At 48.3% G+C, this 14,606-nt stretch overlaps 2 protein-coding genes across 3 annotated transcripts; one reads left to right on the top strand and one right to left on the bottom strand.

Moving 5' to 3' along the window:
• Positions 1-3,931: 3,931 nt before the first annotated feature.
• On the bottom strand, positions 3,932-8,977 carry FBXO45 (F-box protein 45). Its single transcript, XM_021545417.2, has 3 exons — positions 8,702-8,977; positions 8,125-8,481; positions 3,932-6,473 (listed from the first exon to the last, which is right to left on the bottom strand). Exons 1-3 carry the CDS (start codon positions 8,975-8,977, stop codon positions 6,288-6,290), a joined length of 819 nt encoding a protein of 272 aa, XP_021401092.1. The 3' UTR covers positions 3,932-6,287.
• Positions 8,978-9,105: 128 nt separating this feature from the next.
• On the top strand, positions 9,106-14,271 carry WDR53 (WD repeat domain 53). 2 transcript variants are annotated; one of them, XM_021545418.3, is made up of 3 exons: positions 9,106-9,181; positions 10,035-10,526; positions 13,011-14,271. In XM_021545418.3, exons 2-3 carry the CDS (start codon positions 10,050-10,052, stop codon positions 13,596-13,598), a joined length of 1,065 nt encoding a protein of 354 aa, XP_021401093.2. In that variant the 5' UTR covers positions 9,106-9,181; positions 10,035-10,049; the 3' UTR covers positions 13,599-14,271. The 2 variants fall into 2 exon arrangements, with proteins under 2 accessions (XP_021401093.2, XP_077641722.1); XM_077785596.1 differs by having other exon boundaries at positions 9,126-9,181; positions 10,008-10,526.
• Positions 14,272-14,606: the final 335 nt, after the last annotated feature.

Below are 14,606 nucleotides of genomic sequence, written 5' to 3'. Positions count from 1 at the left end.
CATCTTCAGCCCCAGGAACTCCCTCCCTGCTGCTGTTCTGCTTAAGAGAAGTGAGTAATTCAGTCATGAACGCAAAGGGAAGTGAAACTCTCTCAGCGCCTTGCAGAGCTCAGCATGTCCCACCCATCTTCCTCTCTGGCCAGAAGGACCAACATCCCTGTGCCACAGCCTGCTCTGGCAGGCAGATCTTCTGGAAGCAAATGCACCCTTTCAAAGTCCTCTTTTCCCAGGTTTTCAGCCATGGGGCACAGCATCCCTGCATTTCTAGCACGTTCCCTGAGGGACAAGGGACAAAGCCTGTCTGTGGCTTTTGGGTTTGGAGTTGGAGCATGCTCTAGCACTTAGGACACATCCCTTGGTCTTGGGTAAGAAAACAGGAAAACTGCCAGGATATTTCTGTGGGGTTTTAAAACAAACTCTAGCACGTGACACCACTGTAGCACAGGTGACATCAGTGCTGTATCCAAAATGCCATCCCTGGGAGGGACTGAAAGCAGTTCCATCTCTCAGTCTGGGGCCTGAATCAGCACAGGAGTGCAGGAGGGGGAGGTTCAGCCAGACACACGGATCAATATCAGATCTCCCTCCTGCTCTCCACACTCCTGCCGGGAAGAGCAGCTCACACTGCCAGTAGAGTCACATCCCAGAGCTGCACTGTGGGGTGAGGTGGGCATGAAAAACCTCCTGATTTCCATTCTGCACACTCCCTTAGTCCCACTAATGTTCCAACTCTGATCCACTTCTGCTCGTGTCAATTATTTACCCAGGAATAGATCAAACCTTATGCTGAAGCTGAGATAACATCTTTTGGCTGCTTCCAAAGCAAGATCCCACCCTCCAGCTCTGCTTTTGCACAAGACCCTGCAGAAGGGGTCAGGTTCCCAATGTCAGATGGGACCCGGTGTGAGGAAAGTGGCCTGTGTCACCTGAGCACAGAAAAACAAACAAAAAGCCATCAAAGAAACCCAAAAGGTGATCTGGAACTGGCAAAGGCTGTACAGCCTGGTCTAGTGGAAGGTATCCTGCCCCTGACAGGGGCTGGAACTGGATGAGTCCTTTCCAAACCAATCTGGATTCCACGAAAAATGTTAACCTCTGAATACAATAAAAAAGCATTTTGCCCAACATCCATTTCCTTACTAGAAGGTTTGTCCAGCACTTTATAAAGCCACATATTAGAGCTGGCAGAGTTTACTCTCTTAGATTGCTATTTAGAAGTGATGGGGTATGGCTGAGTTCTCCTAAGCAAGGGAAGCTCCAGATTAAAAAAGGCAAAATAAATCAAGCAGACATGAAACCACTGCAGGTAGCTCACACCACGCCTGCCAGTGCAGGCATGAAGGGAAAATCCTTTCAATTCCTGACTTGATAAAATTGCAGAAGAATGAACAACACTTGTAACATACACTGAGTTTCATTTCAAAATTCCCTTTCAATTACTTTGCAATCAATTGCAATGGATTTTTTAAAAAAAGAATCTTTTGCTGATATCACTATTTCCTCATCATAAATGCCTGAGGGGAAGAAAAGCAAGTCTTGGAAAAAGTGTTTGAGCCTCACAAATTCCTTTCAATCCTTTAAGGTGGTCTTGGAGCTTTGGCTCAGTTTGGTGTCACTAAAAATCATTTTCTGAAATGCAAATATTTGCTCAGCCTATTTCAGGACGCAGGGTTCAAATGAAGGAATGAACTTTAAAAAATTCTGTGTCCATCATCCACTTCTGCTGAGGGTTTTTAGTTTGGTTTGGTTTTTGAAAAGAACAGGAAGTAATTGTTAAGGGAGAAGGTTCCACACTAAAAACATTTATTGTTCTCAGCACTTGTTTGAGCAGAAGTCAAGGCTCCCACAGCTTTGCCCTCTCGTGGGCAGATGGGAGAGTTCCTTTGGTAGTCACACAGCCTCGTCCAGCAGTAGGAAAAAAACTGCTTAGGGGATGAATTAGCAGGTCCAGCAGCACTGCAGGAAAAGCTTTCTGTGTTCATTCACTGCTTCATTCTTTTTTTTTTCCTTTCAATCATACTTTAGCATAAGGTGGGCTACTGTCACAGAGTCAAGCATGGCCACTGCCAACCCCCTGAAAACCTGCTCTTTAAGTGTACAAAGGATCTTAGTGCAATTTCAATAATGTTGTTTTCTGTCTGCAGATTTCACTGCAAGCAAGTGAAAAAAATTCACTTACACATCTAGGAGCTATTTATAACACATAAAGACTGAAATATTCACATGGAATTACATAGCTTAAGGAATGACTGAGGGCTGCTCACCTCTTAAATACTTTGAAAAAACCAGTTTTGCATGATCAGACTATGATCAGGCCCGGTGTTATTTTAACTCATTGCTGCTGTCATCAACCCAGAGAAAATGGAAGAGGAAAAAAAAATAGAGGCAGCCATCTGGAAACACACCCAGTGTGCTCAGGGAATTTAGAAATGTAGATCAGAGATAAGGAGAGAGAAAAGTTGGATTTCTCTCTGTCACATTCGGAGGCAGGCAGGGAAGAGCACAGCCACAGCACCGGGGCCATCTGCTCCTGCCTGGGTTTGTCACCTGAAACGTGGCCAGGAGGGACAGGACTAAGGGGCCTTTGCCAGGAGAAGTGCACACAGGGCTCCCAAAAACGTACATTTACTGCAGCCTTTCAGCTGGGGTAAAAGCATTTTCCCAGCTGGAGTTTCCCAGCCCAGCACGAGGCACCAGCAAGGCCAAGAACAGCTCTGCCCCCAAACCAGCGACCACACCGAGCTCCTCAGAGAGGTGACAGGGACAGAGGACTGACTGTTCAGCTCCCAACAGATTTCACAGCACACTCAAACCACAAGGAATTCTGAATTTTATTAAAATTACAGACAAAATGCTCACTTATCCCAAAATCCTGTAAGATTCTAAAGCCAAGACCTGTTAATCTGACTGATTTCCATTATTGGAGCTGTGAACACTTGATGTTCCCCCTGACCAAAGTCCTTAAATCCCTTGTCAGGCAGGAAAAATACCCCAAACAACTGCTCAGCTGACCCTGAGGTACCTCAGGCTAAAAAAAACAACTCTGCCTTCTTGGCAAACCAGCACCAAACCTCTCTGCTCCTGAAGGAGGCATCAGCCAGGATTTACTGCTTAAAAGCAAACTCTTGGTGCAGAGTTTGGAAAGTGCCTCAGAGCTCAAACCCACAAAACTTCTTCCTAAAAGCACTGTGAAATACTGAATTTCTACAGGGAGAGCTAAGGAAGCAGCAGGAAGCTGAGGGGGAAGGATACTCGGTGCAGCAGTGGGGGCAGTGACCACACCACCCCAACTCCAACCCAGAGGCCTCCAGCAGGCAGGAATGTCTTTCCCAAAGTCATGAGTGAGCATCCCTGTTTCAGAGGAGGCAATTTCCCAAGCACAGCTATCAGATTCCTAAGTTTCCAAGCCCTCCCTAGCCACTCAGACTCTCTCTTTTCCAGCAGTCACACAGCAGATCACACAGCCCCAGTGCCTCTGTCCTCCTGTGGGATAGTATGTTTTTTAAAGATTTTTTTACAGAAGTGCATAGAGAGAATTTTTTTTTTTTAATGTAAAATGTACTTAAGAATATTGTTTACGTAGGGTGATTATTTGATTAAATTTTAGTGAAAATTGTTAAAGTCTGATAACGAATTAGATTTACTTGTGTTTAAACTTTAGAGAACAGGGTTATGAGTTGTAGGTAAGTTAGATATAGTAGTTAGAGAAAGTAGCATATAGTTTTAACTTCTTCCTTTATATAGTATATTAATATATTATAACATAGTTATAATAAAGAAATCATTCAACCTTCTGAACTGAGTGAAACATCATCAGTCCTCCTATTGAGTGCACCTGTATTTACAATACTCCTGGGGCACCAAACTGCAGCCCCCTTCTTCCCATCTGTGGGATTCTGCAGATGCCATTCCAAGAATCCACACCAATAGATCCTTCTGAATGATAGCGGAGTTTATTTTAATATTTTGTACAGCCAGCATTGGTCTCCAGGAATAAATTATAATCTTACATAAGTGAGTCCACCCAAACCCACCCTTAAGGAATGTTCAACTTTCAGCATTTCTGATTTAGAGGGAAATTATTTAGAGGGCAAGATGCAGTCTGAAGAATGGGAATTAATCTGAAATTTTGATTAAAACTCCTCAGAATTCTCAGGGTTTCCTTGCCTCTAACTGGATCATGGACAACTGCAGAGGTTTCATCTTTCAGGACTGCACTAAGAATACATTCATCCTGGGGACTATTTCTTTTCCTGAACTGGGCAGGGTTTTGTTTCCTTTATCCCCAACTCTGTGCCCCACGGTTCTGCTCTGCAGACACCTTACAGTCCAGTACAATCAATGCCTGTAACAGATTTGTCCGGGTACTTGGATGCCCATTCCACAGCCTTTATTTGGCTGCTCTCAGCACCACCTAAAACACCTCCACTGCTCACAGCACATTCTGTCTGGTGCAGCAAGAGGAACAGACCTTGATTTGCCTTTCAGCAATGAACACACAAAACAAATAAATACTTTTAAATCTTTTAAATGGTAACAACTTACACAGTTCCAGGGCAGAACCTGGTCACCTACCAGGCCAAAAGCACTCTAAGGCAAAGCCTCACTCACTTCCTTGAGGATCAGGGAGAGGGATGAGCAATAGCTCAAGAGGAATTCCTCTTTCTTCCATGCTCAGAGAATTGCCAGTGTCAGATACCAAGCAACTCACATTCTCTAGCACAAAATAGAAAAAAAAAAAAACCAAAACCAAAAACAAACAAACAAAAAACAAGCAAAAGAGGTTGCATAAACATTTCCTTCTCCCTCTCCAAAAAGCAACTCTGAAACAGCCCTGACAGCCCTGGGAGATGCCAACCAGCACAAAACCAGAGTCATGAGCCAGCCATGGGTCTCACAGCCTTCCTGTCCTGTTAAAGGACCCATCCAGGGCTCCCTACAGACCTTCCAGCCTCACAGGAAAGAGGTTTCACCAGGAATTCCCTCCTCACTACACCTGGCAGCTTCCCAACCTGCACAAGCCAGCACAGGGACACACCTGGGGTGGGGGGGGGGGGGAGGTCTGGACAAGGCTTTGAGAAAATCAGTGAAGAGCACACACATTGAATGTGATCCAGAATCCCCATCAAAGGGCTGGTGAGAGTTTTACTAGTCCTGGGCAGGTGAATGTTGGGGTACTGGGGGATTTGATTCAGTTAAGAAAGGTTCAGGCATGCCTTAAAGCTTTATAAAGCCACTGAAGCTGAAAGTAAGGTCTGGTTGCAGAAGCCCAATGCTCCTTCCACATTATGTTGAGACATCTCACAGGAGTGACTAGCAAGTGAGAGAATGCTTTGAAAAGGTGGCATTTTTGACGTGGAGAGGAAGGCAGGCTCAATGCTGTGCTCAGCCTTCCTTCCCCGAGGGGAGTGTGAGTTCTGGTGAAAGGAAACCCACGGGAAAAACGTTTTTGTTTCCTACAGAGAACAAACCTGTCACTGAAGCCATGGAAACTTTCACAGGAAACAACCCCAAGTACCACCACACTCCACAAGAGCATCCCAAAACACATTACAAAAGAACTGCAATGACATGAAGGCTGTACACCTGTCCCAGGTGTGTCCTCTGGTGCCAGGGAGGGGGATGATTTTTTTTTCCCTTTAAGAAATTCTGTCCCAGTTAGAATAAAGCAAACCCTTTCTTTTAACTGTTCTTTTCAACATTTTCTTTATATACAATCCTTAAAATACACTTAAAAATAGCTGCACACATGTTGTATGGTTATACCAGAGAAGGGCAGTTGCACAGACCATGCCTCTCAGGACAATAAAAACTGTAAATACTCCCAGCAGCCCCACTCTGCTCCAGCCCCCATGCTGGCTCCAAGGAGGGAAGGAAGGAAGGAACAAGCAGTTTGGAAATGGGAGTCTCTCACAAAACACGCCACTTACAAATCCCAGGGTAATTTCCTCAAGCATTTTTGTATCAAGTCCTTTCTTAAATGTTTGAGGTCACACTGCCATTTTAGCAATAAAATCTGTTGCAACATGCATGTGTCAGCTTCCCACTCAACCAACTGCAGCCCTGAGGATTTTTCTGGCCTGGTAGAAAGAGGAAATGTAACACAATTTCTGAAGGACGGCTGGTCCTCCGTTTCCAAACTCCATGTGGCTCCCTCGATGGCTCTCGGACACACACCCACACTTTTTTTGTTCTTTTTTTCCTCTAATACACGTTTCCCTCTAACCAACATGCAGATTCCTCCTCCCAAACATCCACATCTCGACGTCCCAACGGAACAATCCATGTCATCCATCCAGAGGCTTTCCCAGGTAGACCAAAGTCACTTCTGTGTTACCATACACAGCAGACACTGCTGGATACAGGCAAACTTTTGGCAGTCCTCTGAAGGCAACTCCCAAGAACTCATAGCCCCTCTCAAACGCTAATGTTTTGTCTTCCATGTCCAGGATAACTCGAATCCTTTCACCTATCTGGAAACAGAGACAGGAGGGAGAGTAAAAATAACACACAGAGAGTGTCAGCATGTTCGGATGGAAACAAAAATAATGCAAAATGTAACACAGCAGAGAATTATAAAGCAGGGCTGTCCTGTGTCTCATGACTGATTGCTCTTGTGACAGGAATTTCTCAATTTCACCATGATCTGAAGCAGGACAGCCTGCATCCACCACCTGTTTATGATAATAAACGTGACCCTTCCCATATGAACCTGTGAGAGCACTGAGAGCAGGCACTATGTGCTGTGTGCTTTGGAAATACTGCAGAGCTTTGGAATCTTTGCAATGGGCTCCAAGTTACCTGAGCTCTGTGTTCAGCTGCTGATATCACTGAGCAGCAACTGCTCTGTGAGGAGCATTTTTAAAGACAATGGGTTTAAGAAAGGCAAGTGCCACCTACAAAAAAATCCCAGAATAGATTAATATACAGGTTTTGTCACTGACAGAGGTGTTCCCTCACCAAGCACGTTTTCTATGAGCAGACCACTGCACGTGTCTTAATAAAAGAAAATTTCAGTACAAAATGTAAAACAAAAACCCTGAAAGGATATACATACAAACACATAAGTGAAACCAGCATTGACCACAGCAGGAGCCTCGGATCCAGGCAGGCCCAGAGCTCCCTGCATTTATATAGCACATGTTATATCAATGGAAGTCCCAGAAAACAGCCACAAGCACAGCAGGCACCACACAAACTCTTGACTCTTCTCCAGCCAGCCGCAGCACTGGGAATTTCTTCTAGTCAACACTAACACACACATGTGTTTCCTGTAAGCATGTTTTCTATGAGCAGATCACTGCACATGTCTTAATAAACACAAAATACACCAAAGGATCGCTGATTTGAACTTTCACACAAATTTAGGAACATCAGATGCAAGGTACTACACAGATCTTCAGCCACAAGTGGAATGTAAGCCAGTACAAAGCCACAGCACTGGATGTCAGACTGGATTATTTTTAAAGTCACTTCTAACCCATTCTCTGAATATGAGACAGAAATTACAATGATCCAGTTTAAGTTGTAACACGAGCAAATCCAGCAGTGAAAAGACAGCTGTGTGAGCAGGCAGAATGACAAGACAGGCTTCTTTAAGGACAAAAAGGTAGGCTGGCCTCTGCTCTTTAATACCCTGAAGTTATCTGAACATCAGATTCCAGATAAATGTCACCCACGGGAAGGTGGCCAGTGAGCAAAGCATCACTAATCAGCACTGCTGCAGGTTTTTGCAGGAAGACTCTCACCTATGCACTAACTTCAGCTCACCGTGCCGGACAACAAAGGGGTACAAGCCCTCAGACAGTCACCTTGCTGTGGGGCAAGTCGCTACTTCAGAAAGCTACAACAGCCTTTTCAGGTTTTATTCAAAAAAGCACCACGATGCCTAAGCAGACACCCACAGGTTTCACACTCAATGTGTGAGATTATAGTGTGGGAACAACCCAGGGTCAGGTGCACTGAACACCAGACAGGAGGGGAAAAGGCTCACGAGGTAGAATCATTTGCCTTCTGCAGGGAAGGCAAAAAGACCTCCGAGAGTCACTTCGGAGCAATCCAGCAGCCAGCCGGGACAGCGAGGGATGGCCAGCACCCCCCAGAGCCCACGCCGAGCCCCCTCACCTGGTACTTGGGCGCGTTATTGCACTGGGGGAAGCTGCCGTTCACCTCCCCGTTATGCAGCAAGTTATTGTCCACCAGGTTCCAGCCCCAACTCTGGTCGTCGCTGCCCAGCAGGGCCACGTAGCCCTGGCACTGCATGGCCGCGCGCTTGGTGGCGATGCCGATGACGGCCACGGTGCCCAGCGGGCCCTCCCACCACACCTCCCAGGCGTGCCGGCCCTCGCTGAAGCCGATCTTGGTGCGCGCCCCGTCCGTGCTCTGCGCGATGGGGTTGCGGTGCAGCGTGAAGCCGTTCTTCTTGATGTACACGTTCCTCGAGCAGTCGTTGGTGCTGAAGGCGTGGTGGAAGGCACGGACCTGGGCGAGAGAAGGCGGGTGGGGGAGATGGACGGGGCTTGGAGCAGCCTGGTCTAGTGGGAGGTGTCCCTTCCAACCCAAACCATTGTGGCTCTAGGAGATAAAACCCTGCCATGGTCCCCGGCCTCCCGCCCCCTTCGTTTCCGATGGCGGGTGGGCCGGAGGGCTGCGGGGGCGGCGGTGGAGGGGTGTCCCGGCGGGGTGGGGGTCCCGGCCTCACCTTGCCCTTGTAGGTGGGCACGTTGCAGAGGATGTCGGTGCGCAGGGCCTCCTCGGCCAGGCAGCGGGCGGCCAGGCTGCGCCACACCTCGCTGTTCTCGTCGCCGTGCAGGACGCGGTGCCACAGCTTGCAGACCAGCGCGCAACTCCGCAGCTCCCGCAGCTCCAGGTACGAGAACACCAGCTCCAGCACCCGCCCCGGCAGCCGCCAGCCCGGCCCTCCCCACGACGCCGCGGCCGCCCCGGGGCCGGGCCCGGGGCCGGGCCCCGCCGCCATCGCCCCCCGCGCTGCCCTCGCCCGCCCGGTGTCGCCGGGGCCGCCCGAGGCCTCACGGCGCGGGGGCGCGCGGCGCCGCCATCTCGGCCGCGGGCACCGCCCCGCGCGTGCGCGGCGGGCGCGGGGGGCCGGCGCGGGGCGGCGGCGGCGCCGAGCGGAGCCGGGGGCGGCGAGCGGAGCGCGGCGGAGCGGAGCGGAGCGGAGGTGAGGGCGGAGGGTCCCGAGCCCCCCGGCGCGGCCCCGGCAGCGCCGCGCCCCGCGGGCCGGGGGGCGGCCGCAGGGCCGGGCCTGCCGCGGCGGGGGGCGGTCGGACCGAGCTGCCGCAGGGCTCGGGGTTGGCGGGGTACGACTCACCTGGGGCCACCGGGGACCGGCGGCCGCGAGTCTGCCCCGGTGCGAGCTGCGGGGAAGGTATCGGCCCTCTCCGTAGTGTTATTTGATCGCCAAGACCGAAGTTCCTCTGGTGGAATGAATGGGCTCTGGCTGCTCTTTAGATCTGGGTCAGCAAAAACCACACGGAGAACATAACGTGGTTAAATAAACGCACGGACCTTAGGGCAGCGAGGCGGCTGCTGGGCTGTCACACAAACCCCGTGTGCCTCTCTCTTTTTCTCCGCAGCGTCCCAGTCCCTCCAACACTTTCGTGCTGCCCTTTTTCGCTCTTCACTTAATTTTTTTGCTGATGCGTTTCCCTAAGCAGTGCTGTGACACAGGCTGCTGCGGGGAGTCACACCAAGGGAGGGTTAAGGTTGGTGAGCACATGGCTGTGTACTGAGACGCAATTAAATATGTTGCAACCTGTTTTAAAGGAGTAATACTGCTTTTAAAAAGTCTCATTGTGTTATCTAGGTTGGAAAAGACCGGTCAGCGCTCCCGCTGTGCCTGGTGCCGTTGGTATTTGTGCGAAAGCTCCACTTGGGTACTGAGCTGTCCTGAGCTGCCGAGGTGCCCGTTTTAACTGCACGCTGAAGTTTCAGGATGATCTTCCTGCTTATAATTTCTTCTGTCATGAGCTCAACAACCGCCTCAGTTCGGGGCTTGTTTTTGTGTGTTTCAGGGGTGTCCCTGAAGCATGGCAGTGAAGTGGGACGGTGGGCACTCCTCCTCTGTGCTGTGCCTGAACGTGAGCGCGGAAGGGCTGGTGGCCTCCGGCGCGGAGCGGGGCGAGCTGGCGCTCTGGGACGGGGAAGGCTCGCCGGTGGCTCAGCTGCGGCTCCCGCAGGCGGAGGACGTGACCTCGCTGGTGTTCTCCGCCCGCCGGCCCAGCACGCTGTACACGTCCCACGGAGAAACCATCAGCGTGCTGGATGTCCGCTCCCTGCAGGAGCCCCTGCAGCGCTTCCAGGTGAACGAGGAGGAGATCAACTGCCTCTCGGTGAACGACGCCGACAGCTTCCTGGCTGCGGCGGATGACTCGGGGGCCATAAAGGTTGTGGACTTGGAAAGCAAGAAAGTCAGCCGGTCCTTGAGGCACTCCAACATCTGCTCGTCTGTTGCCTTCCGACCTCAGCGGCCTCAAAGCCTGGTTTCCTGTGGACTGGACATGCAGGTGATTTGCATACATGTGTACGGCTATTAATGAAGTGAAACAGTAATTACCCACCTATGTAGTGAAGCAGCCGCAGACTTTCACTGAGCACGAAGGTGTTCTCAGCCTGCAGTCACCGGAAAGCTCCCTCGCTATTCTGAAGTATTTTGGCCCAAAACTTAAGTGTTGGGACTGCTTGTGCTATGTTCCACTCAGCAGCTTCTGGCCCTGTTTTTATCTTCTTTAACATTTATAATTCAAAAGTGAGTGGGGTGAGGGGAAATCAGAATACACTGCAAAGCTCACTTGTGCTGTATTTGCTCTTTGTTGGACTGAGCAAAACCAGTAGCTGCCATTAGGGATCAGTTGTGGCTGCAGATAAGATGCAAATGATGGTGAGGAAAAGGCACAGTGTTTGAGGCAGGCAGGTAGAGCAGCATCTTTCCAAGTGGAACATATCACTGTGAGAACAAGTGATTTGTATAATTTATCCGTTGTTCTGTTAGCATCTTGGGAGCATGAAATGTTCTTTGCCTTTTAAATTTTTCTATCCTCATCAAGAGGAAACTTTGCCCCTTGCATTCTGAGACCCATGCTGGGAGTTAAGCCCAGAACAGATATTTTTCAGTAATTTCTTTCCAGTAGTTGAGGTCTGACCACATTCCTGGTTTAGCCCAGTATGAAAACTGTCACTTCTCAAAGGTTTCTGTGGTTCCAGCGGTGTCAGGGTGAAGTCTGTGTGACAGGTTTGAGCAGTTTCAGCCTGTGTTCTTGAAACCAAAGTACATCTCACAACCCATTAGAGCAAGTACATGCTGATATTTAGTATAAACTATTTTTCTGTGTTAAAGCCATGATGATCGATCCTGTTTCAGAGGAGTAAACTCTCAGTCCCTCAGCTGGCTTAATTCTGGTCCCTAAAATGCAGATACACAAGCTTGTGGCTGGAAACTTTTTATCAGAATTGTAAACGTTTATGTACAAGGAGGTACAAGGGAGCTGATTATTTTTTGTGACTTTTTAGTATTAGGTTCATTGATTGTAGCTCAGCAAGTTGTTTTTTTAGGTGAAAGTCAGTATCCCAAAACAGGATTTAATTAGTGTGCTTTTGTACAGTGAAAAGACCATCATTCTGCATTCTGCATTCTGCATTCTGCATTTAAGATACATCATTTCCCAAAGGGGAGCTTAGCTGCAGAACTCTGAAGTCCTGTGCTGCACCATGTCTTTGGACAAGTTATGAGCGCTACAAAACATATTCTGGGCTTGTCAAACCCTCGGGGAAGTCATGTCTGATGAAAATTGAAATTGAGGTTGCTGGAGTTCTTTCAGGAGTTCCAATAAAGCAGAGAAAGTGCCATGAGGACAGAAAATACTTAGTTTGCAGAAAACTCTTCAGCAGTTGATGGATTCATCAGGTTGTTGCCGTGCTGTTTGTGATGAAAACAGGAGTATTTTCTGTAAGCATCACCCAGCTCCTCTGATTTAGAGCAAATCACAGTTGTGGAAGTAGTTTTAGTGCAGCAGCAACAGCAGTAACTGAAACAGGAAAGTGACAGGAAATATATTTCAGATGTTTTAGTGTGATTTGGATTCCGGAAATGCAGAGCCAGGCTTTTTTGTGAACTAAATTTAAAGGCTCTGGTACTTCTTATTGGTGATTACTACTAAAGGAATATTTTTATTAATAACAAATTGAAGCTTAGCTTTATGAAGCAAACAGTACACCAGTGCTGCATTAGAATGACTTGGGCTTTTCAATCTGTTGGCCTTGAGAATTCTCATTGTCAATTCAGATCCTACAAAAGTCTTGAGAGCATTATTTTTAATTGGCTCAGTATAAATATGTAGTGCTTGAACTGCTGTACAAGAGACGTGGGATTCTTCACTGGGGGCTTGGAGGTGGGGTGGCATTGGAAAAGGAAGTCTAAAAGCACAACCTGCCCCATCTCAGTAGGTTAAGCATGCCCTACTCCATAGCACAAACCAGATCTACTCACTGGATATAAAAATAAATACAAATATGCCTGTTTAAAGACCACAGCCTTAACTGCTGTTTTTGCCTTTTGCTGTCCCATTTTTAAGACACATTCATGGCAGTGACTATTACAGGCCAAGTAGCAGAGACAGAAATCCAGAATGATAATGATCTCTATTCACTGCTAGGGTTTCCGTGTCCCTCCTTCTCAATAATTGATGTGCAGTACATCATGATTGCTACTGCTGGAATAAATGCAAAAGCTTTTAGAGCAGTGTTAGCATCTCTTCCATGGTCTAAAGGTGTGAGTCATTGACTGCAGAGTGTGGTGGTGGGGCTTTGGAAAGCAGGCCAGAAAGATTTGCTACATTTATTAGGGCAAGTTTAACCACACGCCTTACAGTTCTTGGAGTCACACACAACCTTTGCTCTGCTAGGAGAAGTGTGGTTGCTTATTTTACCGTTAAAGATCCGATTTGAAGTAAAACACACAAATAATTTCTTTATCCTATTGGTATTTTTTCCAGGTGATGCTGTGGAACCTGCAGAAAGTTCGTCCCTTGTGGACCACAAACCTGCAGGAGTGTGACATGGAGGAGGAGAGCCTGCAGTCAGCCGGGCAGTTCTTCAACCCGCCGCTCGCGCATTCCCTGTCCGTCGCCTCTTGCGGCAACGTCTTCGGCTGTGGAGCTCAGGACGGTAAAGTCCGAATATTCCGAGTCACAGGTGCCAGGTTTGAACGGGAGCTGGAGTTCCAGGCTCACAGCTTGGGAGTCTCACAGGTGCTCTTTATGCCTGAGGCATACCAGTTGTTGTCTGGAGGAAACGATGGGAAAGTCTTGCTCTGGGATGTCAGCAGTAATATTGGGAAGCAGCAAAAAAGTCCAGCAAAATCTCTGCACAGGAGGAAGGCCCAAGCAGCTGCTTCCAGCAGGAAAGATGGGAAGCTCAACAAAGCAGCCTCAAATGAACACCCTGGAGTTGTGCCAAAGCTCAGCATTGAACACGGAGAGAAGGTGAACTGGCTCTTGTTTGCAGAGCTCAAGGGCTCCAGGAGAGTGTTGGTTGCTGACCAGACCAGCTCAGTATCAGCCTATCCATTGCCAGAACCTTAAGGCAGCCAGGGGCTTACAGAAGTCTGGGGGATAAAACCACTTCTCAGAGCCAGTTACTTCCACTGACAGTGAACTGGACAGTGAACCCCTCTGGGTCCTTGGGAAGGGAAAGGGATTTGCTGTGCACTCATGATGTCCCTGGCCTCGTGCTGGTTCCTTGTGGCTGTTATGTTCACAGCTACTCTCTCTTGCAGGGTTGGAATTTTGCTGCTTGGATTTAAGTGAAACGGGTCTCTATATTTAGGGGTAACATTAGTTCATGGCTAAGCTGACGTAATTAAGGCTGGAGGAGAAAATTAGTGCTCAGGAGACACCCACAATGCTAAGTGAGGCTGCTGAACAGTAGCAGGGCTGTCATTGGCTCAGCCCTATGTGGTTTGGGCTGTTGCAGTGCTCTGTGCGAGTTCTCCCATGAAGCTGTGTCCCAGTTGGCTTGAACTGGTCATGGTGGGATCTGGTTTTCATCACTCTGTCAGCAGCTGCATAGACTAGATGCATCAATTAATGAGTAATCAAATGAGTTTCCCTGTGGTTGCCAACTGAGTTTTTTCACTGCAGCAAAAGAAGGAGCAGGGGAACTGTTACACCTGTTTGCTGGGTCAGCTGTCAGTTAGTTGTGTATCCCAGGGAAAAGAACTATTACACTTGGCTTAATAAATGCTTTCTCTCTCACTGTTCCCTTGTCCTTAGAATCACTCTAATAGTGCCAGACTCACACAAAATTGTGTCAAAAAGTTTATTTACCCCGATAGCAGGGTGAATATGAAGGGCCAGAGGCACAGCTTCTCCTTACCCAAATAGTTCCTGTCTTCCTAAAGCTTTGAAACACAATGAGTAGAACTTGGCTTGCTAGAAGCTTCATTTGCAAATTGAAGGTAGGAAAACCTAAGTGGAAATGTTACATCTCCAGACATGTTCAGTTCATGCTCAATTTCCCATGAAGTGAGCAAATAACTCTTTTAAAAGGGTTTTTTTTCCTGGGCTGTCCTTATCCTGTCACAGAACTGA

Source organism: Lonchura striata, chromosome 10 (assembly GCF_046129695.1).
Source record: "Lonchura striata isolate bLonStr1 chromosome 10, bLonStr1.mat, whole genome shotgun sequence".
Classification (NCBI taxonomy): domain Eukaryota; kingdom Metazoa; phylum Chordata; class Aves; order Passeriformes; family Estrildidae; genus Lonchura; species Lonchura striata.
Note: the sequence above shows the minus strand (reverse complement) of the source record. Positions and strands in the feature narration are given on the sequence as shown.